Source organism: Sturnus vulgaris, chromosome 16, assembly GCF_052056855.1.
Source record: "Sturnus vulgaris isolate bStuVul1 chromosome 16, bStuVul1.hap1, whole genome shotgun sequence".
Taxonomy (NCBI): Eukaryota; Metazoa; Chordata; class Aves; order Passeriformes; family Sturnidae; genus Sturnus; species Sturnus vulgaris.
Genome location: NC_142258.1, coordinates 14,015,838 through 14,041,435, shown reverse-complemented (window position 1 = coordinate 14,041,435; position 25,598 = coordinate 14,015,838). Strand labels below are relative to the sequence as shown.

The 25,598-nt window shown below is 44.0% G+C and overlaps 1 protein-coding gene across 5 annotated transcripts in view; it reads left to right on the top strand.

The window, feature by feature from the left end:
• CREBBP (CREB binding lysine acetyltransferase) overlaps positions 1-25,252 on the top strand; it is a 96,232-nt gene extending 70,980 nt beyond the window's left edge. For all 5 annotated transcript variants that reach the window (XM_014892127.2, XM_088174586.1, XM_088174585.1 and 2 more), the window contains 13 exons: positions 859-947; positions 5,623-5,703; positions 6,404-6,460; positions 7,648-7,725; positions 8,218-8,285; positions 12,460-12,610; positions 13,366-13,512; positions 14,007-14,120; positions 14,493-14,658; positions 15,577-15,744; positions 18,762-18,923; positions 19,187-19,468; positions 20,852-25,252. In XM_014892127.2, coding sequence (XP_014747613.1) covers positions 859-947; positions 5,623-5,703; positions 6,404-6,460; positions 7,648-7,725; positions 8,218-8,285; positions 12,460-12,610; positions 13,366-13,512; positions 14,007-14,120; positions 14,493-14,658; positions 15,577-15,744; positions 18,762-18,923; positions 19,187-19,468; positions 20,852-23,017 — 3,729 coding nt within the window. In that variant the 3' untranslated portion in view covers positions 23,018-25,252. The remainder of the gene's footprint in view (positions 1-858; positions 948-5,622; positions 5,704-6,403; positions 6,461-7,647; positions 7,726-8,217; positions 8,286-12,459; positions 12,611-13,365; positions 13,513-14,006; positions 14,121-14,492; positions 14,659-15,576; positions 15,745-18,761; positions 18,924-19,186; positions 19,469-20,851) is intronic.
• Positions 25,253-25,598: the final 346 nt, after the last annotated feature.

Genomic DNA, 25,598 nt, shown 5'->3' with positions numbered 1-25,598 from the left:
TTATAAACATGTTCGGGGCTAAAATGGTTGATAGCGGCTCTGCTCTTCTGTTATTGTTGTTGTATTTTTTTTCTTCAGAGGAGACCTTTATTAGTTATAAGTAATATTAAAATAATTCCCTGGTTTCCCATGGTCATAAAGCAGAGCTCAAAGGGTCAGCTGCTTTTAGAGTTAATGATTGTCACCAGATTGAAGGAGATGTGCTGGTACATTCACAATAGCTGGAGCAGTGTGATGGCCATGGCAGTGTCCTCTTGTCACTGGCTGGGTTTTTGGGGTCCCTTTGGGATCCCTGAGGCTGCTCCTGCAGCCCTCAGTGACTGAGCACGTTCCTGAGCCTTGCCCAGATGGAATTTTGGCTCGTGGGGAGCTCTCAGACCAGCGGGGTAGAGACCAGCATATGCAGAGAGGCACAAATCCATGGTTTATTCCATGAAGGCATCCTATCTACATATACCCACAGCTATTGTTTTACAGGGGTTTTATATCTTTTGAGGGTTTTACAATTTGCACCAATTACCAAGGGAATTCTGCTTTCTAACCAATCCCTGAGGGATTTTACATTCAAAGCTGGCCTATGGATACTAAAAGAGAATGAACCACTAATATTGAAGATAGAGAAGAGGGTCTTCCAAAGGGGGGAAGCTAAATTCCTTTTGTATTCATCATTTCACAGCCATTTCTTATCTCTAAGCTATGATTTTCCAAGGAACTTGTTCTGAGGATGCAGGAAAACTTTCTTCTGTGTTTTCTGCTCCCTCCACATCCTCTGATACCCACAAGCATCAGGCTTGCCTTACAGATCCCTGATGAACAAAATGCCCCATTGTAAAGCTGGTTTTCTCCCTTGTTTTGCAGTATGAGTTCTCTCCCCAGACCTTGTGCTGCTATGGCAAGCAGCTGTGTACAATTCCCCGGGACGCTGCCTACTACAGCTACCAGAACAGGTAAGTCCTTGAATCCAGGATTGTTCCCTTATTCAGGAAGTGAGATCTCTTTTGACTTCTCTGCACATACAGAGGATGAGGAGGATTTTTAACTTTTACTTGCTTTTGTCAGCTAAGTCAGGGAAAAGTTCTTTTTTTAATCTTTCCATGCTGTCTTTTTGCAAGTGACTCTTTGTTTTTCTGTGCTGCAGTGTGAGGCACACTGTTCCTCAGGGCTTGCCCCATGCAATGCTTCAGTGCAGGTCAAGTTGTCCAAATTTTACATTTTCCATAAAATGAGGAGCAGGGCTTGCTGGAGGGAGAAGGGCAGAACTGCAAAAAGGCACTGGGAAATCCTGTTACCTTGTTCTGGGAAAATTGTGAAAATATACAGGTTTGTTTACAAGTTAGTGCCAGAATTTGCCAAGTAAAGGGTACAGTGATTGATTGCAAGACTTATGTTTCCCCTTCCTAGTTAAGGCTTAATTATATTTAAATTAGCTTGAAAATAGCATTAAAAACTACCCAGAGACTCCATGAGAAGCTGTGAAAATTAAAATTTCTCTTATTTTTTAAATTAATATTAGGACTTAGTGTTTCTAGTATTATTAATAAACAATCGTTAGATTAATTTTCCATTTAATGCTTAAATCACCAGTGTTAAAATCACAAAGGAAACTCAAAACTTGGCTTAATTTTGATTTCTTAGATGATGTGTGTCTTCCCCCCTCAAATAAAATGCGCAATACAAATGGGCTGAGACAAAAGCTTTGTTTTAAATAGGGAAAAGGAAGTTATGAATTGCTTTCCAGAGGCTTGGCAGCCTCTAAGCTTTGCCAGCTGTGAAGTCACAGAACCAATTCAGACTTCCAGCACTTGTATTTTATCTTTTTGGGCCATCCCTTCTTTCCAAACATGCCCTTGAGAAGCTCTCAGCCTGTGCTGGAGCAGCAGAATCTGGGAGAGGAAAATGTGGCATCCCACCTTGTGTGGGGGACCTTGGGTGGCCTTTGAGAGGCAGAAAGTATTGATAGGCAGGAATAAATTAATGAGCTCTCAAAGAAAAAAAAAGGTTTTATACAGCCACTGTGTACTCTGAAAAGTCAGGCTGAAGAGAAAAAAAGCAATTAAAATATATTTAAAGAGACAGTTCAGTACTGGCATTGGGGAAAAATAACCTTTAAATACCATCACTGTTAGTAAAATTTAAAATACTTTTCATATTTTGCATCCATGTTACACATTCTGTATTTGGAAAGAATAGTAACTTCAAATGGAATTGAAGAAGGGCTCATTCTTCTTTCAAAACTGCTTTTCCCAGTTTGTGTTTGTGTTCAATCATTTGGATTATTCCATGGAAGGCAATGTTGGTCACTAGCAAGAAGTCCAGGGTGGGTGGAGCAGAGGGTTCCTCTGCACTGGGGGCTGTGATATTCCACTTTCCTGCCCATTATAAACATGAAAGTCCATTTAAGTCATAGATTTCTGCTCATCCAGTTGCCTTGAGAAGGGAGTTTGTGGTTTGAGGTGGGGTTGAGTTCAAGGGGAGTGTGAGGTTTTTTGTTTCAGGCCCACTAAGTGAAGTGATGAATGACTGGGGCTTTTAAAAAGGTATTTCTGAAGATTAATCACCTTATTGTTAAGTAATAATCCATTTTGCATAGAAAGCCCCTGTTCATCAGCTCTAAACCACTCAAATTTCCTGTGACAGTGATCTTCAAATCTTACATGCTCTTAAACAAGTAATAAGTGAAAAACAAATTCCATGCTTCAGCAGATCTTTAATTGGTCAAATGTTCTTGAATTTTCCATGTACAGAACAGGCAAAATTGGATGCACTTAAAGTCCAGTGTATCACATGACTAAATTAAAACTAAGAATATTTAGACACCATTGAATAAGTGAACTCAGGCATTACAGTTCAGTCATGAAGTTAATTATTTGGTAAAAAACCGTTTAGATTCCATCATAAGGCAGAAATTTAGGTTAGGGTGTTCAGAAAATGTTTTTCATGTGTGAATATCCAGTTGAGAAAATCAAGTGGTGTCTCATGTCAGTACTGCCATCCAGTTCTGAATTTAGAATTGCCTTTGCACTTAATTACAGCTGGGAATTCGCCTGCTAATGCTGAGATTGAGCATTTTCTGGACTTTGGTGTTGAACCATAAGGTTGCTCTTTAATAAACAGGAGTCACCTGAACAGTCTGCATTTGAAAAGCTTTTCATGTTTGATGTGTTGCAATAAGTACATTCTTTGGGGTTTCTATGGCTGCTGTAACTAGAATATTGAATGTTTTTTATGGGTTTTACTGAATATTTGTGGTGACATGCAAAAGGCAGGTCTCTGTTTCTGAGGGTCCATATCCATAATGAGTTACAGCTATTGCTTCACCTTGGTTATTTTATGGACAAATGTTCATGATCTTTTGGTGATTCATTTTCACTGTACTTCAGTTTTTATTTCCTCATTTTAATATCATGGATTAAAGCTTAGAGTGCTTTGAAAGCTCATAAATTATTCTGAAAATGGATCAGAATTAACCTTTTCTGGGACTGTTTAAATGTAGCAAATTATTAATAGGAGCCTTGGCCATGGATTTTTTTTGGCTTCACTCTCCTGTATTTGGATCCTCCTGACTTTCAGTCCTTCTCAATTTGACTCTTAAAATGCTGAGCAACTTACTGTATTAGTAAGGAAAATAATGGTAGGGGTTTTTGATTTATGAAAAATTTAAAGCAGCTCATTATAGGAAAAAAGAAATGGACAATGTGTAAAAGGAAATTCTGAATTTCTTATGTTTGGAATTTTTTAAAATATTAGATACTCTGTTACCAGTTTAGGGATGGGGTGTGAGGGGCAAGGGAAGTCAGTGGAAATGAGATGTGCAGTGTCTGTACCCAGCCCTGAAACCCTCCTCTCTAATAACCACAATGGATTTATCATCCCCAATGATAACCAATCAAAAGAATTCATTTGTTTTTTTTCTCCTGGCCTTGCTCTGTTGCATTCTCAGCTCCCAAAGCCTGGTTTTCCTTGGGAGGAGCTGGTGCAGTTTCAGAGGGGTGAGGCTGGGTGAACTGGAGGCAGCCCAGGGCTCGCTGTGCTCCTGCAGGTGTTTCCAGCTGTGCTGGGGCCCGGGGAGGGCTCAGGGAACATTCCCTGCCCAGTGTGTCCCAGCAGGAATTCTGATCCATCCCATCCCATGGGTGCTGTCTCCAGGAGGTGTCTCTGGGGTGTGTGAGGGGGCAGAGCTGCCCCCCTGCTCAGTCTCCACGCTGGGGTTGTTGGTTCATTGTGACCCTGAGTCCCCTTGGTGGCCCTGGCCCTCCCTGTCCCCACGGCTCTGCTGTCTGAGTTCTAAACCTGCCTTGTTCTGTGCTACCATCGCTGCTTCCACCCTCTCACTCTCCATAAAGCTCCTTTATTTTGATGATCCTTTGTGGCCTTCCTGCGTTTTACAGCTGTGGCCTCTCTGTTACCTTTGTTCATGTGTGAATTCATATCCTTTCCAAACATTTAGCCTCCTTTTAAATTTTTTTTTATTTTAGTGACCCTGACAACTTTGGTTCCAGTTCATCTGAAACAAACAACCAAAAAAAACCCCAAAACAAAACAAAAAACCCTCCAGCTCCCCCCACTCCTCCACCCCCCCAAATCCATGTAACTTTGATTTGATTTTATTTTTTCAAATGCAGATTGTATTTTCATAGAGTTGTATTCCAATTTACTCAGCTTGGTTTGGTAAACTGCAGAATTGTTTTTGCTGAGTATGACTGAGATTGGCTCTTGGTCTGGTGACCAACAATTGCACCTAGTCTTATATTCAATTTGTAAAGCTTAATTAATTCCACATCTTTAATGTACCTGATAAATATATTGTATGTATGTACAATATTTCATGTTGTTCACATATATACATATATTGTATTTATATAGATAAATGGCTGGAAACTCTGACCCATAATTGCATTTCTGTTAAATGTTTGTCTAGAGTATGGATTTGGTTTCATTTATGTGAAAGAATATTAGCTGAGCAATTGGTCACATTTAATCTTACGGTCAAATTTTAAATTTATTGTTTTTATAGATTTTTTTTTTCAATATCAAGTGTTCCTGCTTTCACAGTTTTGACTCACAATCAGTAAATGCTTTCAGCATATTTCCTAATTACTTAAATCTGTAATAAATATGTCCTTAAAGCTTGTTAATAATCTCCTTTTTACCCAAAGAAAAAACTCGATCAGTCACAAGCCTGGAATCAAAGAATTTTTTTTTTTCCCTGAGCGATGCAAATCAAATCCAAATTCTTCAATTTGAAGCCTGTACAAAGGTAGCTCTTGGTGGCTACTCCATGAATCCTCCCCAGATTTGGAATTTGAGGCCCAACACTTGTAGCAATGTGTGAAATGAGACCGAATGCTAATCTGTGCTTTGCCTTGGCTTTCTGCTCTGTGTTGTCTTGGTGTTTGCCTCACCTCTTACGTCTGTGCTGTTTGTTCCCTCCCCTGTTCTCTAATCCTGCCCTCCCTCCCTCTGTGCCTCCTCATTGTCCACACTGACCCATCAATCAACCAACAACGTCCCCCCTTCCGTCGTGCTCCTGGTGATCTGCCCTGCCCTGGTTGGTGGCTCCGTGCTTGGGTGGCTGTGTTTGTGCTGGACCAGCTCACCCAAATATGGCCTTCTTGCTGACAGGTATCACTTCTGTGAGAAGTGTTTCACTGAAATCCAGGGGGAGAATGTCACCCTGGGTGATGACCCTTCCCAGCCTCAAACGTAAGTCTCTTCCTTTCCTCTGCATCCTGAGTTTTGGGATGGGGAGGGGGGTGGGTGTCCTGGTTTGGGAGTAAAACACAAACCCCTGTGGTGGTACCTGGGGGGAAATGCTTCATTCCTTCTAACAGGATATTTATAGGGTCAGGATTAAGAGCTGGTGCTGTGTTGGGTGTGTTACTGTGTCCAGCTCAGCTGCCCATTCCCGGGCTGGCAGACCCTGGATAATGTGTTTGGAGGGGAGCAGTGGGAGCTGTGTCAGTAAATATCACTAATGCATCACCTTCTCCTATGGAAAACTTCCATAAGGAATAATAAATCTAATTCTGCTGTCTCACCTTTTGAAGCACAGCTTATGTTTCTAAAACCAAGGCTTGCCTCTAACCTGGCCAGAAAAACCAGATTTGAGCAGGTTTCAAAGGTGACTGCTTTACTGACAGTAGCTTCCCTTGTTCTATATGATTTTAATTTTATGTGTAGACTTGGGTATCTCTTGCTTTTTATTTACACAGAAAGTGAAATGGAAAAAATATTTTCTGTAGCTTAAAATACAATGAACTGAATTACTTGATCTGACCAGAAAATAAATACTGAGGTGCTTTCTGCAGGCTTGAGGTTTGCTGCAATTCAGCAAAGCATGATATTGTCTGAGCTTCTGATGTGAGGGTGCTACTGAGTTTTCATATTAACTCTTTGTCTCTAGAACCATCTCTAAGGATCAGTTTGAAAAGAAGAAAAACGATACCCTGGATCCAGAGCCGTAAGTACCAGGCTGTTGTTTTCCTCCCCAAAATCTCTCTTGTCCTTGGGCCAGCAGGGCAGAAATGGGGCAAATAATAAAGAACTCTTGTGTTCCCCCATCCCTGCCCAAACAGACTGCAGAATCCTGCCCTAAAATTCATGGCACAGCACCCAAAGTGGGTGTCTGGTTTGATACCCCAGGGGAGCACAGGAGCCAGTTCCAGGTTCTGTTATTTGGGTAATTCCAAGGGTGTGCCCTGCCAGGCTCTGCACAGGGCTGGGGATGGCTCTGTCTCCTCCAGAGCCTCTCACCCTGGGCTCTGTGTTCCTGAGGCACTTGTGCATTGTCCTCTTGTGGTTCTAAACCACATTTTTCTCTTCACTGGGTGCTGAGCCCAGCCAAAGGCCAGGGTACTCTGTGTTCCCCTTGGGGGGTTCAGGGGAAGCCCAGGGTTGCCCTCCCTGCAGTGGCATTTTATCATCCTGCTCCATGTTCTCTGGCACTTTGAGGCACAGCACATTTTGATTCCTTTGCTTATCTTTGCAAATTCTAAGTAGAGCTCCTCCCCAGGCCTGGAAGGCTGGACTGAGGTGGACCCCAGTGCATTTGGGTTCTTAACCTGCACTGCACTCTGGACTGGGAAAACCTCTAACATCCATCCTTTTCCCATCAAATAAAAGAATTCTGACATACTATTTTGACCAGAAAACAAAAGATAAAAACAAGACTACAGCAGAGCCATGCAGGCAAAGACAAGTTAATACATGTTTTTTTGGCAGGGTGGTTCATGAATGACTAGTTCTTACATTTACAGTAAGTTGAGCAACCGTTTATTCAGCTTGTGGTTGTTGCAGCAATTCAGAATTAAATCTGTGGAGGTATTGTTGAGGATTCTGTGAAACTGGGACTCTGCTTAGAAAAGGATAGAAAAGATCCAGAAAAAGTTGTGCATGACAGCCCATTTCAGATTTTTAAACCAGCACATTTTGCAATTTATATATAGGTATAGATGTATATATATAACTTTCACGTGGATTGATAGATGTACATCTGAATCTATTCTGAGTATTTTTTTAAACTTAGACATAAATTGGACCTTGATTTAGTTCATAGCAGAGGATTGGCAAATCCTTCTTTCATGCTGAATTCTGGAGAATTACTTACCTAACACCAAAAGTAATTTGCTGCTGTTTTTTTCTCTTCAGGTTTGTTGACTGCAAAGAATGTGGTCGGAAGATGCACCAGATTTGTGTGTTACATTATGATATTATTTGGCCTTCAGGGTAAGAGATGTTTGTTAGTTTTTTACCCCTTGTATAATGAGACTGATGTAGTTCATGTAGTTAAAGACTTTCTGCCTTTGTTCTTTAATATGTGGCCACAGCCTTTTAAAGAACTGGGTACAAAGGGACAAAGCATTCCTAAATAAAATACTTTTTTTTTGTGTGTTTGGGGTCTTATTTCAGTATATTCAGATGAAAATGTGTATATTCAGCCACACGGATTTGTGTGGTTTCTCTCTAGCTCTTAACCAAGGGCAGCTGGCTGGAGGGGAGTTTGTGTGCACACAACACAAATGCAGGTGTAACTGCTTGGCAGAGTTAAACCAGCTCATAAAAGCTTTAAATCCCTCAAAAATGGAGTGAAATAAGCTGTTCAAAGCCAGAGAAAAATATATTGTACTCTGACATTTAAATTACACGTTCAAACATTGGGTTTAAGCTCACCAATAATGGTTTTATGCTAAATCTTTGGCTTTTTCTTATCCTCAATAGGTTTGTCTGTGATAATTGTCTGAAGAAAACTGGTAGAACACGCAAAGAAAACAAATTCAGTGCTAAAAGTGAGTTTGGTATTTCTGTTTTTATCTTCATCTTTTCCCTGCCACCCCTAATGGGTTTTTGATTGAGACTTTGTGTTGTCATGACCGACAGCACAGGACCATTTGCAAAATGGGGAGCAGCATATCCTGAGGCTGTCAGAATTTTAATCTGCAGCTTAAAGCCCTGCTGTTCATGTGTTTGTGGTCAGTCTTGTTGCTTTTGGTGTGTTTGACATTTTTGTCCTTGTTTTTCTGGGGTTAAAAAGCAAAAAGAGGGACAAATAGAACAGGAGCACAGGGCTGTGTGTGCTTCACTGGCTGCATTCAGCCAGGTTTCCATGTAGTGTTGGAGCTGTAATGAAATGATTGTCACCCCTGTGCCCTTCCAGTAACTTGTAGTCACCAACTGTGCTGCAGTTCAGGTGCTGCTGCCAAGCCCCAAAGTGTGGGAAGAGCTTTTCTTGCCTCCAGAACGGGTGGTGGGGTAAGAATTGAGTCTCCAATTCCACTGGGTGCCCTTGGCAGTAACCATTGCCATGGTGTTGTAGGAATGGGCACTGAAGAGAGGGCCAGGAGATGCCAGGTCAGGTTGTGTCAGTCTCCAGAATCTTTACACAGGATTCTCTTCAGGCATCTGACATCAGGGAACAGAGCTGGGACATTTTTATTCCTGCAGCTTTGGTGGGGGAGGAGAAGGGGCTGGTGTTGGAAATGCAGAGTCAGTGCAGAGAACAGAAAATAAAGTGAGTGTAGACACCAGGGGGTGATTCTGGCACCTGAACAAGCAGAACTTGCAGGGACAGTTCATTTGTCCCTTGTGCTTCCTTGATCCTTAGAAGTTCTGGGCATTACTGGGTAGTGTTGTACCTGCACAAGCCTGAAACTTCCAAGCTGGGATAAAGGCAAAGTTTTGCATTAAAAATGTGACTTCTTGATAACTTTGTGTGTGGTTGATTGTGTAGCAGGAGATGTGAAGGGGGTAATTTGCAGATGGTGATGTTGTGTGAGGCATGGTGGGTTCCAGTAATCACAACAGTCTCTGGAGTAACCTGATGCACTCGAGAGTTTTGTTAAAGAGGCCTCAATTAGTCTCATTAAAGACAGATTAAAACTGGAGCTGAACATTAATAAAATTATGAAATCCGAATGTAGTTTTAGACACACATTTTTAATAGATGGCTCTTCTGTTCTATGCTGACTTTACAGCATGTATTAATGTAAATTTCCTTAAAATAAGTGTGTGATTCCTGCATATCTGCACTTGTTCTGTGGCTCTGGTTAAAATTTCAGTAACCAGCCATGTAGTTCAAGGTAACTGTTCTGTTCTGGACAGGGAAATAATGGTGCTTTTTCTCCTTTCCTCCTTCTCCCTCTCCTTTCCCTGCTGTTTGGCTGTCTCGTCTTGTCCCTGAGGGTTTGAGTCCTGGTGCCAGCTGTAATCCACTGGTGGGCTCAGCTCTGGAGATCAGCTTATTTAACAGTGCTCTGGTGGGAATGCAAGAGCAGGGAAGGGAAAGGAAAGTCTGTTCGTGTCATCAAAACCTTGGCCTTGCTGCTGACCTGAAAACAAACTTAAGCAATGAAAGTTTGAAACATTAACATGTTCCCTCTTCTTTAAAAAACATTTACTGCCCAAGTTGCCAGCAATATTTCTCCACTCTTTCAAGCATGATGGCACAACTGCTGATAACCAAGACAGCACATCCCTCAGCTCTTATGGAACATTCCTTTTCCTAATGTATAGTGAATAAAATTGGTTATCTTAACTGATAGCCTGCAAATATACCCAGTGTGCAGCTGGGTTCTGCTGCAAACCCCTGAACTTTCAAAGTATTTATTTTGCTAAGAAAATCTACAAATATTACCTCACCAGTAGCCAATGCAGAGAGGTTCAAAGACAAAAGATATCCTGACAAATAAGTCACCCAAAGTAGTTTCCTGACAAGAAGTCACAGTGGGCCAGGAATTGGACTTTTCTTCCTCTCTGTCCAATTACCCATGCACTAACAAAGCTCTGGCCATTGGTGCTGTCACAGACCTGTGCTGGAGGTTCCCTCTCAGCACTTTGGATGCCTTTATTCAGGTTTGCACTGCAGTTTTCACTGAGCTTTTAGATTTTGTTAGAGATACATGTGTGAGAACTGTCCAAGAACCAAAATCCAGCTACTTTCTAAAACAACTTGCACGTTCTAATTGATGAAAAAATGCAACTTTTCGATCCTTTCCTTACAGTACATATAATTTTAATGCTGCCTATTTCTTTTATCTCCTTATCTGGTCTTTTTGGGTTTGTTGGTTTCCAAGTTTTAATGCATTGCAGCATAAGGAAGGAAGCAGATACCCCTTGGTTGCTTAGCATTGGGAAGATGACAAGATGGAAACACAACAAGACAGTAGAGTTAACTCCAGTGGCTTTCTAGAAATGTTCCCACTCATCAGCTGAAATGGAGCCCTTTCTTCCTTTTCTGTTTGTCTTCAGAGAAATCAAGAGAACAAAACAATTCCCTCATAAAGCATTTGTGAATTTCCTTTAAAGTCATCCTGTTCCCTATGGAAAGGCCAATGCAGTGCATTGGAATGGGAAATCCTGGGAAGGGCTCAGTGTGTTGGAATTGGTAAAGGACATGGTGTTTTTACTTCAACCTGAATTTAAATTTCATTTTTTAATTCAAATGATTAACTACTCCCAGGTAAATTATATTTAGACTGTGTAGTGCTAGTTATGACCACAGAATCTCACTGGAAAAGGGGACAAGCTAAAAGATGGAAATCAAGACTGCTGCCTCTGGCAATTTCTGTAAACTGATTGTATAATTAAACTGCCAGAGGGCAGGGTTAGATGGGATATTGGGAAGGAATTGTTCCCTGGGAGGGTGGGCAGGGCTGGCACAGGGTGCCCAGAGAAGCTGTGGCTGCCCCTGGATCCCTGGCAGTGTCCAAGGCCAGGTTGGAAGGGCTGGGAGGAACCTGGGACAGGGGAAGGTGTCCCTGCCCGTGGCAGGGGTGGCACTGGATGAGCTTTAAGATCCCTTCCAACCCAAACCATTCCATGATTCTATACAATAAAAATTTAAGTGTATTAATCCCTTAGAAAATGAGATAGTCCTTTGAGTATATGTGAATTTTTTTCCCCAGTATTGGACCCCAAAGTAATTTTTAGCACAGATATTTCACTGCAGAATTCTGTGTGCAGACTCAGGAGTCAGGGAAAAACCAAGGGCCTTGCGTCAGGAGCCAAATATGAACTGAAAAATGAAGTAATAGAGAGCAGAAAATTAAATGTATTGTATTAAGATGTGCATCTGTAGATTACACCATCACTTTGGAAACGATAGCAGATTGACCATAAAGTGAAGTAGAAATATGAGTGGTAAAATAAGTACAGCAGGATAAGAGAAATAGTCATAAATCTTGAAGTCAAAACAATGAGATCCTTCTGCTTTCTTAATTTAACCCAAAATCATCACAATTTCTGTAATTTGTTGTGGATTTATTTGAAAACCATCACATCCTGTAAAACCACAACCCCAGTTGTCCCCACAAAAGCCAGTTGTGAATGTAGAGATGGAGTAAGGGCATCTGGACAATCTGTGGACTTGAACTCCCCAAGACCTCCATCTCTGGGCAGGAGCTATTTAACCTTGATGTGCAGATTGCTGCAACTACAGTCCAAAAGCTCTCTTGAAAAGAAAAGCAAAAGCAATGAAATCTCCATTGAAGTCAAAAGGCTTTTCATTTCTGTTGATTTGCTTTGCTTCGCTTGAAAAGGTGTGGCTTGGAGCCAGATCTGTAAAGTGATGTAATCTCTGTCAACCAGCCAGAGTGGGGCTGGGAGGAGAAAACATTTGCAGGGTTCATAAAATAAGCCTGAAATTGAAAAATGCTACGTAAAGCTGCCTTTGTTAGGTCACTTACAGGGTAATTGTGCCACTCCAGTGGGTTCAGCTGCCACCACGGGGTGTGGAAATCAGGGTTTTTGGGGGGGGAATAGCATGGATGGGTTTGCTTCTCTTCGTTTTGACTGTATAAATAAAAGCATCCAATTTTCATATGGAGGTCGAACAAAAGGGAGAAAACCTGTTTCCATGCAGAGGAGGAAGCTGAAGGAGCTCTCGAGCACAGTGACAGCCTGACCTGAGCAGTGACTGCTCCAGTGTTAACGTTTCCATGGTTGTGCTCTCCCCTTGCCTTGCAGGGCTGCAGACCACACGTTTAGGGAACCATTTGGAAGACAGAGTGAACAAATTCCTGCGGCGTCAGAACCATCCTGAGGCTGGAGAGGTCTTTGTCAGAGTGGTAGCAAGTTCAGATAAGACAGTAGAAGTTAAACCAGGAATGAAATCCAGGTTAGTCCTGTTAATTATAATGAATGCAATCCTTTTTATTTATTTTATTTTGAAGCATCCTTGCAGGGCTATTATAAAATTGTGCCAGTTTGTACCTTAATGCCTTTGCACATTCTTTAAATTTGGGCATGTTTAGGAACATGAAAGGTTAAAAAATGTAGAGGAAGTGACTGTTTTGGGGACAGTGGGGACACCCTTGCTTATAGTACTGGGACTTGGTGTCACTGCATCTTGAGAGGGACCACATTTTGGTTACAGAATTCATAGTTTAGTTTGTTAGTTTAGCAGTTACTGAGATTCTGTTCCTTACTCTTCCTTCATTTTGTTGTGTTTTTAGAAACACTTCAGCTTTCTGGAGTGATTTGTAATTTCCTTCATTACGAATTAAAAGCTTAAATGCTTTAGTCTGAAGTATTTTGGGTTAAATTCATAAAAACTCTGTTTGTGACATCACTTCATACTAATGCATCACATTTTCTGCTCTGTAACCTATTTAAAGGCTTGTGGTCTCTGAGGATATTCATGTACTCAATGCTGGCCTGTTCAGTCCTGTGTTCTATATGGGAACAGTCTTTCCATGAATTTACAGGAACAGAACTCCCTGTTTTACTGCAGCTCTGATCTGACCCCGTTTAACTCCTGCATGAAGATGTTCCTAAGGAGTTAAAAATAAGGTTGAAAATAATCCCCTCGTTCTGCTTTAATAATTGGCTTTTTGTTTGGGTTTTTTTTTCTCCTGTTACCCTTTCCTGCAGATTTGTGGACTCTGGTGAGATGTCAGAATCCTTCCCTTACCGTACCAAAGCTCTGTTTGCGTTCGAGGAGATCGATGGCGTGGATGTGTGTTTTTTTGGGATGCACGTGCAGGAGTATGGCTCAGACTGCCCCCCTCCAAACACCAGGTACCCCCCTGTTCCCCTCCAAACAACACCAGGTACCCCCCTGACCCCCTTCAAACACCAGGTACCCCCCTGTCCCCCTCCAAACAACACCAGGTACCTCCCTGACCCCTCCAATCACCTCCTCAGGCAGCTCCAATGCACTGCACAGTCACATTTGGGACATGCATTTCAGTCCTGGGGCACAAATCCATCCTGCTGTAGGACTGCAGATGAGTTTGAAGGGAAAGACAAATACCACAACAAAAATGTTACTTTTTTTTTTCGATTCTGCTTTGAAGTTTGCCTCTCAATATATATTCTTGCTGCCTAAAAAAAATGCTGTCCCTTTTTTATTTTCGAGGACTGATTACACCACGTTAAGATGCTTGAACATGCTTTAAAAATCCCATCAGCTTTTATTTGTCTTTCTGCATGTTTGTGTGGTGTAGAAGTCAGCTGTCAGTAGACAGAGCAGAGTTCAGGCAGCCCTGAGTGTGTCCCCTGTGTCCCTGCAGGCGTGTGTACATCTCCTACCTGGACAGCATTCACTTCTTCCGGCCCCGCTGCCTCCGCACGGCCGTGTACCACGAGATCCTCATCGGCTACCTGGAGTACGTGAAGAAACTGGGGTGAGTGATTCTTGGGCAAGAGAGAAACCTGGCTCTTCAGTGCTTCTTGCACTTGGGGTACTCTCTCTTTCCTTCTGACCTCTCTGAGATACGTGGAGCAAACTTCTGCAGTGGAGAGAGAAACTGGGATTTTGTCACTAAGGTGATTTGTATTGTTGGGATTCCTAAACTGACGGCACATCATTCATTTGATCCGAGGCTCACTTGATGTTTAAGCTTCATTATTATATCCCTGACCTCATCCCTTGCCAAAATACAGATTATTGCCTCAGCATCTTTGCTGCAAAGAAAAAAAAAATTTTTAAATTTAAAAAAGATTTGAGGTAGTTTTGTGGTGGGAGTCACAGATGTTGTTTGTTGTGTGTGACACAGGTATGTGACAGGGCACATCTGGGCCTGTCCCCCCAGTGAAGGAGATGATTACATCTTTCATTGCCACCCACCTGACCAGAAAATACCCAAACCCAAACGATTGCAAGAATGGTATAAGAAGATGCTGGACAAGGCATTTGCTGAGAGAATCATTCATGACTACAAGGTTTGTTACTGTTTTACATTTCTGTTTTAATTTCCATAGTGTTTTCATTTGAAGGGAGCTGCTGTTGTTTCCTGACACCTGAAAAGTGGAATAATGTTGTACAAGGGGTTTATTCTCAGCCAGTGTCTTCATTTTCTCAGATTTTCTTGAGGTTCTGCCTTTCAGGCTGAAAATTCCTTAGGTTTGGTGTCTGCATGAAGGGCAATCTGCAAGAAACTGCCTTTGTGTATTTTTCTTTCACTGCATTTTCTAGGCAAGGAAATATGGAGCTTGTCAAGTTTTATAGAAGCTGTTTGTTTCTGGTGGTTCTGGAGGAGCAGGTGGAGTGCTGGACCCCACTAGTGTGAAATAAAGGAACTCCTTATGACAAGAATGATTTTCATAACTGGAGAATATCACACATATACCCAAGGAAATAAGTAGAAGGTGGCAAAGGGAGCATTTGCCACTTCTTTCATGCTAAAATTTACAAGAATTCCTTAATGGTAGTGACGGTGCTGGAAAAAAATGATGTTTTGATGGCAAGTGACAGTTCCTAAATGTGTGGAGTAGTCATCAGTGTGGCAAAGAGCTGGGAAATCTGGGTCTCCTCATAAGGGGGTTGTGAAACCAGGGAGGGGTCAGTTGCATTTTCCAGGAGTGTCTTGACATCTCCCATCATGTCAGGAATGTGAAGTGATGGCATGATGGGGGTCAGGAGAGCTTCAGCACTGATCCTCAGATGGAGCAGGGAGTGGGGCTGTGCCAGGATTGCCAGGCTGGATCTGGAGCTGCCCCAGAAAAGGAGCCCTGGCAGGAGCAGCTCATGGCTGTGGGTGAGGCCCAGCTCTTCAGTGCAGCTCTGGGCCACGTCCCTGCTTCTCCTCTCTAAGTGATCTTCCTTTATTTATTCCTGCTCTGCTGTGATGTGCTCAACAGGACATCTTCAAACAAGCAACTGAGGACAGGCTGACCAGTGCCAAGGAGCTGCCTTACTTTGAAGGTGATTTCTGGCCCAATGTGCTGGAGGAAAGCATTAAGGAGTTGGAGCAGGAGGAGGAGGAGAGGAAGAAGGAAGAGAGCACTGCAGCCAGTGAAACAACAGAGGTGGGTTAGCTTTATGTGCCATATTTTCCCTTAGCTCACAAAGCTGGTAATTAATGCTTTAATATAGAGAGGTCACATCAAATAAACTAGAAAAGAGAATTTACAGCAGATATGAAATCAGGAGTCCCTTTAACTGCATTTCTGTTTTTCTTCTTGGTTAACAAATCTACTGATGGCTTGGTTTGGGTTTTTTTTAAGAGACTCAGAAGTCACTTATGTCAGTTCAGCATCTCTCTTCTCAGAGAAATGTGTTAAGCTGCTTTTGCCACGCTACATTTGCTTACAGTCATTTGGCTGAGCTTCTGGTTCACACCTTTGCAAAGCACCTCCAGCATTTGCATTTTGAAAGGTGCTGGATTTTTCAAAGCTGAATGAAACGTGGCTGTTATTTAAACACAGGTACTTGTAGTCATTTGCAACAGTTAAGGGCTGAAATTTAAAAGTGTTTATTGCAGGCTTTGCGTTGGTGGGAAATGTTGATCCTGATGGTGCTGTTCCCTCACCAACATTCTCTCTTTGTCTATAAAAACCAACCAAGCCAACAAAATAAAACAAAAACCCAACAACCAAGTTTTTCAGGGCCCTGGACTGAATGTCATCATTCATTTTTATTTCTGTCTTGATTTTATCTGCAACCAAATGGTCTCAGCACTTTTATACTGTCCCTTTTACTTGAGATTTGCAGCAAGACGTTTTGAAAATAAATGTTGTAGGAAAATCTGAAGTCTAATAGATTGAAGTAGAACCAAAAGCTTTATGTGGGGAAAGCCCCCTTTCAGCTTGGAAGCTGTGACTGTTTGCCTTCAGTGTTACATGGGATTGATGTGGAGGGATGGGCCTTAATCCATCAATTCTGTGATGTCAGGAAGTCCCTTCTGGTAAACCTTAGCAGCTCTTTCAAAGTTAATACAGTTTGTGGCTGTGTTTTTGTGGAACCACAAAGTTAACAGCTTTCACTTTGCTGCTTCTGAATGTGACTTTGAATATTGAGATAGTTCAGCAAACACTGCTGTGTAAAAAGAAGTGGAAGGCAAATGCAGCCCTCCCTTGCTAACAGGATCATTTCCAGTAAATCAGGGAAGCAGTGGTGTGAGCCTTTACTCTGCATCTAGGAGGGGGGAAAGGCCAGAAGAATTCACTGAGAACTCAGATGAGTTGTAGCCTAAAATGACAGGATTCAGCCTTGGCTGGGAACATCCCTGTGCTCCCAATTAATGCCTGGGCAGAGGGGGACACAGCCAGCACCCAGGGTGCTGAGGTGCCAGCCAAGCAGGGGACAGAGGGGTCTTTGCCTCTTCACTCAGGAAAATGAACAAATTTAAAAGCCTGAGGACTTCCTCAGTGCAGGCATCTAAACTGGGTCACTTCAAGGAGGAAACTGCCCAGCAATGGGGATCCAAACACCACATGGATCTTGGTACTGAAATGGCCCAGAATCTCTCTTAAAGTCTTCATCCTGAATTTTGTGTATGTGAAGAGAAAGCTTCCTGCAAGTGAACATGTGCTGCAGGTATCGGTCAAAGGGAATCTAAAGAGGTGGGTAATATTCAGAATTCTTGGCAAAGGTTCTGAAGGGGTGAGGCTCCCCCAGGAACCATCCATCAGCATCTCTGGCTGAATGTCAGAATGAAATGGTACAAACACAACCCTACAACTTCTTAAAACAGCTTGGAATACTTTGTACAATTTGCCAGATATAAACTTGCTAAAGGTGGAGTAGAAAGAAAACTTAGACTTGGCTTGTTTGATAAGTTTCAGTTTGTTCTTCCTTTTGGTGTTTAAATTTTAAGATCTCAGTCAGTGCTTTAGGATGTGGAGGCAAAGGCTCCAATTCCACCAGTGGGAGGAAACTTGGGGGCAGTCAAGGTGGGGACATAAAACAGGGCACTTCTGAATCCCTTCAAGTCACTTAGAGCTCTGTCTGATTTCCCATAAAATTGTCTCATTTTAATTTCCAAACAGGTTTGGTCAGAAAATCCACAAAATTAGTTAGAGAGAACCCAGGAGTGGACAGGGAATTCCTGTCCAAACCTAATTAATGGAATGGAAGGATGGCAGCAATCTATAAATAGAATTGCTTTCTGCAGCTGGAATATTTTTGTTTTCCTGGAATAAATATGCCTGTGGATAAACCCTGTGTTTGCTTGTACATACTGTTCATGGAACTTGCTTGCATATGTGTGTATATTTATATTTGTATATATCCAGATACTGCAGTAGCTTATTTTTAATATTATGATGACCAACATTCTAGAAGTTGGAGAGGGGTTTTTCCTGAGCCCTCCCTGCCAAGGGCTTGGGGTTTGATTTTTTTTAGGGGCATGAGAACCTAAAAGTTATTTCTGTTTTCCCAGGTCATCTAAATAGCATCATCTGCTATTTTTCCACACTCTTTACTTACATCTAACATTCAGTATATGGCCACTGTGGTCTGTGTTGTAACTTGGGCACAAGTGGAGGTTTTGGAGATTATTTTTTTGGGAGCTGACGTGCAGCTGGAAGTCTGCAGGATGGAGAATAATGTGCTTTGTTGGTTTCAGTTCAAATCCTGCATGTTCTTATCTGTGTCCTAGCCCTAAATCTGTTCAGTAAAAACAAGCATTAAATCAGAGCTCAAGCAAGTATGTGACACACCAAATGCACAGGAAAGCAAAAGTACTGCACTCCTGGAATTTTAAGTCCATATTATTTGTGTCATTTTATCATCAGCTGCAAGATCTAAAGCAATGGGAGATGAAGTATGATGTTGGAGAAGGAAAAATAATCAGTGTAAAATGGGAATTCTTTAATGTATACATACTTTAAAAGTCTATTTTTAAACAGTGTTTGGATTTGTTTGCCAGTCAGTTTGGCTTTTGATTTTTTCCTGGAAGATAGGATATATTTAACACAGGAGGGCTGATTTGCAGGCATTGGAACAAAGTTCTATTCCTGACAGCAGAAGTGTGTCACTGTGAGCCCAGTGAATGGGAGAGAGCTCTCCAAAGTGTAACATCTTTCCCGTGCCTTTATTGCAGGGGAGCCAGGGCGACAGCAAGAACGCCAAGAAAAAGAACAACAAAAAAACCAACAAGAATAAGAGCAGCATCAGCAGAGCTAACAAGAAGAAGCCCAGCATGCCAAATGTGTCCAATGACCTGTCTCAGAAGCTCTATGCCACCATGGAGAAGCATAAAGAGGTACTGTGGAGATCTGCTGTAAAAAGAGAAGGGTTTATTCCTGTAAATGCAAGCACGGTGAGATTCACAACTGGAAAATCAGGAGGAATAAACCCTGTGGTTGGGCTAGCAATGTTTCTGTTGCATAACAACATATTGGAAGAGATTAGCCTAAACTAAGTTAATTAGATAAGGTTTGTAGCACATCATCACAGAGAACACGAGCTCCTTCCTGCAACATGACCTGACCTCTTTGCTTTTATTTCTTCCCCTTTTACCTGCAGGTCTTTTTTGTCATTCATTTACACGCCGGGCCCGTGATTAACACCCTGCACCCCATCGTGGACCCGGACCCATTGCTGAGCTGTGACCTGATGGACGGGCGAGACGCCTTCCTCACCCTGGCCAGGGACAAGCACTGGGAATTCTCCTCCCTGCGCCGCTCCAAGTGGTCCACGCTGTGCATGCTGGTGGAGCTGCACACGCAGGGCCAGGATCGCTTCGTCTACACGTGCAATGAGTGCAAGCACCACGTGGAGACCAGGTGGCACTGCACGGTCTGTGAGGTACGTGTGGGCACCGGGGACACTGCCCTGTCTGTGAGGGATGGTGGCATTGCCCTGTCTGTGATGGACCTGTGGGGCACCTCAGAATTCGGCCCTCTCTCATCCTACAGCTGAGTTTGATGGGTTTTTTTGGATATTGCCCAAAGTTCCTCCAAATTAAGCCCATCCTGGTAAAAGGCTGCTAAGCCTTAAGGGGAGGTGACTGCCAGGTGGGTGCCTCTTCTAAAATAAGTGACTTTAGTTGCTCGACATAAAAAGCACCAGTGCTCTGGAACAGCTCCTGCTGCATTGTCTGTTTTGCTACTGCTCCTCTGCATAGATAAGTTTTTAACTTAATTTTAAAGAAATGTGGATCTTAGAATGGTGTAGGCTGGAAGGGACCTCAAAGACCATCTTGTTCCACCCCTCTGCCATGGGCAGGGACACCTTCCACTAGCCCAGATTGCTCAGATTTTAGGATTTGTGTTAGAGAGAAGTTATCCATGGGACTGTACTGGTATGCTTGAGGCTTCCTGGAGGGATTGTGTTGACCTCTGGCTGTAGCTGAACAAAAGAAGTTTGGATAAGTGCAGTCCCGTTTTTACACTGTAAGTTATTGCCAGGTCGGTGGGGGAAGAGTCTTAATTAATGTCTCAGAGGAAAGCACTGAGCAGAGCTTCTTGAGGCAAGGCTGCAGGACGTGGATTGGACACACACAGGGAATTAGGTGGTGGAAGGAGGCAGGGCCTTTAGGCTGCCTCTGGGTACCTCTGTGTAAGGGAGTCCCGTCCTCCAGCCAAAAAAAGGGACAGAGCAGCAAAAATGTGGTGGTTTTCAGGTAAGTGTGTCTTTGCATGAAACTCGCTCTTGTTTAGAGATGTTTAAAAATACGTATTTAAAGGGTAGTAATTATTAGTCAGTAATTACACTAAGGATAAATAAATGGAGAGCCAGACCCTACTTTTTAGGAGTGACCATAGATTTATCTTACTAGTTGGAGGTGTTGGCACCCCAGTAGGCATCACAGAAAAATAAACAGTTAATGTCTTCAAAAGGGAAAAATTGAAAAGTAATAAAAAAATTTCTGCAAGACTTTTTCATGTAACAGAATGACACAATGATAGGCCCAATTGCATTGTTACCTGCCACAGTGAAGAGCTGTGACTGCAGGCTGGCTTTGCTGAGGCTGCTGCCTCAAAGCCACTCCCACTGCCTGGACAGGCTGTGCAGCCTGGGTACAGGTGTGAAGTGGCAGCTGTCGACAGTGTGTGACTGTCGTCATGCTTGTGCTCTGTGTGGTTGTACCCGCAGGCACCCAGTGTGTGCCTGCACAGGGGGCTGGTGCTGCTCTCTGCCCACGTGGTTCCTGTCAGCAGCTGAGCTCTGGGTTTTCTTTCCTTGCAGGACTACGACCTCTGCATCAACTGCTACAACACTAAGAGCCATGACCACAAGATGGTTAAATGGGGCCTGGGTCTGGATGACGAGAGCAACAACCAAGGAGAGCAGCAGTCCAAGAGCCCCCAGGAGTCGAGACGGCTGAGCATCCAGCGCTGCATCCAGTCCCTGGTCCACGCCTGCCAGTGCCGCAACGCAAACTGCTCTCTGCCGTCCTGCCAGAAGATGAAACGGGTCGTCCAGCACACCAAGGGCTGCAAGCGCAAGACCAATGGTGGCTGTCCGGTGTGCAAACAGCTCATAGCTCTTTGCTGCTACCATGCCAAACACTGCCAAGAGAACAAATGCCCCGTGCCATTCTGTCTCAATATCAAACACAAGCTCCGACAGCAGCAGATCCAGCACCGCCTGCAGCAGGCCCAGCTCATGCGCAGAAGGATGGCGACCATGAACACCCGAAACGTGCCTCAGCAAAGTTTGCCTTCTCCTACCTCAGCAACGCCTGGTACCCCTACGCAGCAGCCAAGTACACCGCAGACACCGCAGCCTGCTCCCCAGCCCCAGCCCTCCCCTGTAAGTATGTCACCGGCCGGCTTTCCCAGTGTGTCCAGAACCCAGCCCCCCACCACGGTCTCGACAGGAAAACCCGCAAACCCGGTATCGGCGCCGCCGCCTCCGGCTCAGCCGCCGCCGGCCGCCGTGGAAGCGGCTCGGCAGATCGAGAGAGAGGCTGCCCAGCAGCAGCAGCAGCAGCTCTACAGGGTCAACAACATGAACAATGGTTTGCCTCCCGGCCGCCCGGGACTCGTGAACCCCACGGTGGGCTCGGTGAACCAGATGCCACAAGTCAGCATGAATGTACCCCGGCCCAACCCCGTGAGCGGCCCCGTGATGCCCAACATGCAGCCGGGGCAGTGGCAGTCGCCGCCGATGCCGCAGCAGCAGCCGATGCAGCCGGGAATGGCCAGACCGGTGATGCCGATGGCGACGCCGCAAGCCGTGGCCGGGCCCAGGATGCCGGGCGTGCAGCAGCCGCCGCGGAGCATCACCCCCAATGCACTTCAGGACTTGCTGAGGACCCTGAAATCGCCGAGTTCTCCGCAGCAGCAGCAGCAGGTTCTTAATATCCTTAAATCCAACCCTCAGCTTATGGCAGCTTTTATAAAGCAAAGAACAGCCAAATACGTGGCAAACCAGCCTGGGATGCAGCCGCAAGCAGGGATACAGCCCCAGCCCGGGATGCAGCAGCCGCAGACCGGCATGCAACAGCCGGGCATGCACGCGCAGGCGGGACTGCAGAACATGAACGCGATGCAAGCCGGAGTGCAGAGACCGAGCGTCCCCCCGCAGCAGCAAGGGATCGGAGCTATGAACCCCCAGGGACAAGCGATCAACATCATGAACCCCAGCCACAACCCCAGCATGGCCAACATGAGCCCGCAGTACCGCGAGATCCTGAGGCGGCAGCTACTGCAGCAACAGCAGCAGCAGCAGCAGGGAGGGGCCAGCATGGCAGGAGGGATGGCAGCACACAACCAGTTCCAGCAGCCCCAAGGCCCGGGAGGTTACCCCCAAGCCATGCAGCAGCAGCGGATGCAGCAGCACCTATCCATACAGGGCAGTTCCATGGGACAGATGGCTCAGATGGGACAGCTGAACCAGATGGGCCAGCCCGGCCTGGGGGCGGACGGCGCTCCCAACATCCAGCAGGCCCTGCAGCAGCGCATCCTGCAGCAGCAGCAGATGAAGCAGCAGATAGGGTCCCCCGGGCAGCCCAACCCCATGAGCCCACAGCAGCACATGCTCTCAGGACAACCGCAGGCGTCTCATCTCCCTGGCCAGCAGATCGCCACCTCCCTCAGCAACCAGGTGCGGTCCCCAGCGCCCGTTCAGTCTCCCCGTCCCCAGTCCCAGCCACCACATTCCAGCCCGTCACCCAGGATACAGCCCCAACCGTCACCGCACCACGTCTCTCCCCAGACTGGTTCCCCCCACCCAGGACTCGCAGTCACTATGGCTAGCTCCATGGATCAGGGACACTTGGGCAACCCAGAACAGAGTGCAATGCTTCCCCAACTAAACACCCCCAACCGCAGTGCGTTGTCTAACGAATTGTCTCTGGTCGGTGACACCACCGGGGACACATTAGAGAAATTTGTGGAGGGTTTGTAGCATTATGGGAGCATCACTTTTGTTTCTTCTTTCCTTTCGTGTTCTTGGATATTTTGTACTGAAAAATTCAGACATCTGGGTTGTTTTGAATCCTAGATGGAACTGCTGCTTCCTACAGATGGAAGAATTAATTGCTGTTTAAAAATAAAAAGAAAAAAAAAACAATACAAAGAATATATTTTTTTGTTAAAGCCAGGCGGTTAAAATATCTGGTCTCTTTTGTGGGTTTTTTTGGTTTTTATTTTTTTGTTGCTGTTGACTCATACCTTTTTTTTAACGGGGAAAACAAGTTCATTATATTCATATTTTTTATTTGTATTTTCAAGACTTTAAACATTTGCGTTTAAAAGAAGAAAAAAAAATAATATTCAGAAACTGTTTCCTGAAATAATGCAACATTATAGCGTATCCCGGTAACTTTGACACATGGCGGGAAGATTTTTGTTTTCTATAGTGAACTCTGCAGGCGTTTGAAGTATTACCCCTGGGAAGATAGGAATTGACTCTTGCACACATTGGCCAACGCCAAAATCCTTGTCTTGCAGATGTAGAAATTGTTGCTTTGTTTCTCTGATAAAACTGGTCTTAGATGAAAATAGGGATGATCACTCTTAGGCCGTGCTGATCTGGATAGAGAAGAAACATTCTTTTCTTTCTTTCTTCTGTGTGAAACTTGAAACGAGGAAAGCAATTCTAGTGTAAATCATGCAAGCGCTATAATTACTATAAATAAGAAAATCCAAGAAGATTCAATCACTGTATAGAATGGTAAAAAGAAAAAAAACTCATTTCTTACTTATAATATCATATTGTTAAATAAACTGTGTGCAACAGACAAAAAGGGTGGTCCTTCTTGAATCCATGTACATGGTATTAACACTTAGTGTTTGGGTTTTTTGTTATGAAAATGCTGTTTTCAACATTGTATTTGGACTATGCATGTCTTTTTTCCATTGTATATAAAGTATTGCTTAAAATTGATATAAATTACTGAAGTTTTTAACATGTATTCTGTTCTTTAAAAATCCATGTAAGAATGTTTAAGGTTTTTATTTATTTATATATTTTTTTCGATCATGTTCTTTGTAAGACATAGCTATGACGATTCACTCATGACCCGGAGCAGCCAGAGGCAGCGGTAGGAGAGGCACGATCCATGGATATTGTAGCTAGCACGTCTGTTCTACAGCACCCTTAGAGATTGTTTCCTTTTCGGGGAGGGAGAGGAGAGGGGAATGGTTCCCAGGCACCGACTCTTCGCAGGTGTTCATCCATAAGGGTTAACTGGAATAAATTATTGATAGCCGTTGCTTTTTAAAAACTGCATTAATTTAGAGAAGGATCACCAATGAAAGGAAAATAGAGAGTATTGAGTTAATTCTAGGCTAATTTATTTAGTCTACAGTAAAATATGAACCTATTGACTTTAACACTATTTTTCTGCTGTTAACTCTGAGTCTAGATTTGAGGGTTTTCTGTGGAATAAAAAATAACAAATCATGTACATGTTCCCTTTAATATCCTGTCACCATGCCCTCATGTCCCTGGGATACTCACTCCTCCTCCCCTCAGTGAATTGCTTTCTCGGAGTTAAAAAAAGTCCAGGGAGAATTTCCCAGTGTAGGTGTGAGCTCCAAGCACGAGGAGCCCAAAGCTCCTGAGAGCTCGGTGTGTCTCGGCTCCGTGTCCCTGGCTCGGGCTTGCAGCGAGCCCAGTGCGGTGTCCTGGAGCTCCGGGCACACGTGGCTTTTCACATCCACTTAGCACTTCCTCCAGCCTTAACGTTTTTATCGGGACACTGGTGGGGGAGAACGGGGGAAAAGAGCAAATCTTTATCTCGGCTTTTGTCCCTATACTGTGAAAATCGTGCGCTGCGGCGCCGCTTCATCCTTTTTAACTGGAGAGGGTCTCTGCTTCAACTTTTACTTGCAAACTTTTAACTATTGTACCTTTTTCACTACCATCGGATTCATCTGCCCACGCAATTGTCTTCAGCAATTCAAGATGTCAAAATTTGGGGCTGGGGTGAGGTCAGTGAACACTAAACCCAAAGCTTGTCCAAAAGAAATTGCTGTAAAAAAAAAAAAAATAGAAAAAAAAAGATGGAAAGCCCTGATGCTGTGTCTCATGCTGTGTACTTAAAAAGAGGAAAAATACTATATTTGTGATCAAAAAGAGGAAACTTGAAATGTGCTGGTGTTTCTAATAAAAGCTGGTAAAACTGCTTGGATTGAAGGATGGTTCCACTTGGCTGGTGCCCGCGAGGATCAGCGGAGCCTGACGCCCGAGGTTAAGATAACTGCGCTCAATCTCCCTAATTCCTCTAAGCAGCCTCCATTTTAAAGGCATCGGCACCACTTCCGGATTTGGATGAGTCCCCTGTGGAGCACAGAGCTGGTGTGGCCAGGCTGCACCTCACTTGGGTGCCCATTCCCGGGGAAGAGTGGAAAAAAAACAACGGATGGGAAGCAAATACCGGAATAATTTTTAGGTACACCCTGAAATGTGATGAGATCACAGCGCCAAGGGATCGATGTAGATCCGATACCCAGGTGTGTTAGGTAAGAGCAGATGTTTTACC